At 50.3% G+C, this 1,751-nt stretch overlaps 1 protein-coding gene across 1 annotated transcript; it reads left to right on the top strand.

Annotated features, from left to right (window-relative positions):
- Positions 1 to 372: 372 nt before the first annotated feature.
- Positions 373 to 1,299, top strand: LOC311203117 (olfactory receptor 14I1-like; the record flags this gene model as incomplete). Its single annotated transcript, XM_084277752.1, has 1 exon — positions 373 to 1,299. One exon carries the CDS (start codon positions 373 to 375, stop codon positions 1,297 to 1,299), a length of 927 nt encoding a protein of 308 aa, XP_084133878.1.
- Positions 1,300 to 1,751: the final 452 nt, after the last annotated feature.

Raw genomic sequence — 1,751 nt, forward strand, 5'->3', positions numbered from 1 at the left:
GTTTCCCTTCCTGTCCTTCCTGCCTTTGTCCCACCATTACCAAAGCTCTGCTCTGCCCTCAGGTGACACTGGAGTGACAGTGCTGAAAAGCTCCTTCCTATCCACAGGGGATTTAGTCTGAGATCACACCATCCTTCTATTTACTGACTGCTGCCAGGCAGGACTGAGTTCTTGAGAGCCACAGTTGCCCCTCCTCCCAGCAGTGGCACGCTCAAGCCAGCGGCAAATACACCTCCCAAAAGGGACCTGACAAAAGTCTTCCTGAATACAGAGAGTGATTGTCAATTGAAAGAGGTTTTCCTCAAAGAAGAGTTCCCTAACTTCTCACTACATTTTCCATCTCTCACAGGTCCCCACACTTGATGGCAGCAGATGTCCAACAGCAACAACTCCATCAGCCAGTTCCTCCTCCTGCCCTTTGCAGACACACGGGAGCTGCAGCTCCTGCACTTCTCGCTCTTCCTGGGCATCTACCTGGCTGCTCTCCTGGGCAATGGCCTCATCATCATCACCATAGCCTGTGACCACCACCTCCACACCCCCATGTACTTCTTCCTCCTCAACCTCTCTCTTACTGACCTTGGCTGCATCTCCACCACTGTTCCCAAATCCATGGCCAATTCCTTCTGGGACACCAGGGCCATTTCCTACACAGCATGTGTGGCTCAAATCTTTTCCTTCTTTTTTTTGTTCTCTTCAGAGTTCTGTCTTCTCACTGTCATGGCCTATGACCGCTACGTTGCCATCTGCCACCCCCTGCACTACGGGACCCTCCTGGGCAGCAGAGCTTGTGTCCACATGGCAGCAGCTGCCTGGGGCAGTGGGTTTCTCAATGCTGTGCTGCACACAGCCAATACATTTTCCCTTCCCCTCTGCAGGGGCAATGCTGTTGACCAGTTCTTCTGTGAAATCCCCCAGATCCTCAAGCTCTGCTGCTCAGATGCCTACCTCAGGGAAACTGGAGTCATTGTGGTCAGTTCCTGTCTAGTTTTTGGCTGTTTTGTGTTCATTGTGGTGTCCTATGTGCAGATCTTCAGGGCTGTGCTGAGGATCCCCTCACAGCAGGGACGCCACAAAGCCTTTTCTACCTGCCTCCCTCACCTGGCCGTGGTCTCCCTGTTTGTCAGCACTGTCGTGTTTGCAAACCTGAAGCCCCCCTCCATCTCTTCCCTTTTTCTGGACTTGATAGTGGCATTTCTTTACTCGATAGTTCCACCAGCAGTGAACCCCCTCATTTACAGCATGAGGAACCAGGAGCTCAAGCATGCTGTGTGGAAACTGATGACCAGTGGTTTCTAGAGCAGCAAAGAAATGTTCATCTTCTGCATATCACTGCCATGAAACTCATCTTAGGACCAGTCTCTATTTAAGAGGTTTTAATTCTTTTAATATTTTTTTGTCTTTTATCGTCTAAGTTTAATAAAGTGCACCTTCATCTTATTCCTAACACAGTATCTCCAGAGTGCTGGAGCACCTGCCCTACAAAGAGAGGCTGAGAGGGCTGGGCTTGTTCAGCCTGGAGAAGAGAAGGCTGCGGGGGGACCTCACTGCAGCCTTCCAGTCCCTGAAGGGAGCTTATAGGCAGGAGGGGATTCAACTTTTTAAAAGAGCAGATAATGGCAGGACAAAGGGGAATGGACTAAAGCTAAAGGAGGGAAGGTTTAGATTATATATTAGGGGTAATGTTTTTAAACAGAGAGAGTGGTGAGGTGCTGGAACAGGCTGCCCAGAGAGGTAGTGGATGCCCCATC

This window comes from Gallinula chloropus, assembly GCF_964237585.1.
Source record: "Gallinula chloropus genome assembly, chromosome: 35".
Taxonomy (NCBI): domain Eukaryota; kingdom Metazoa; phylum Chordata; class Aves; order Gruiformes; family Rallidae; genus Gallinula; species Gallinula chloropus.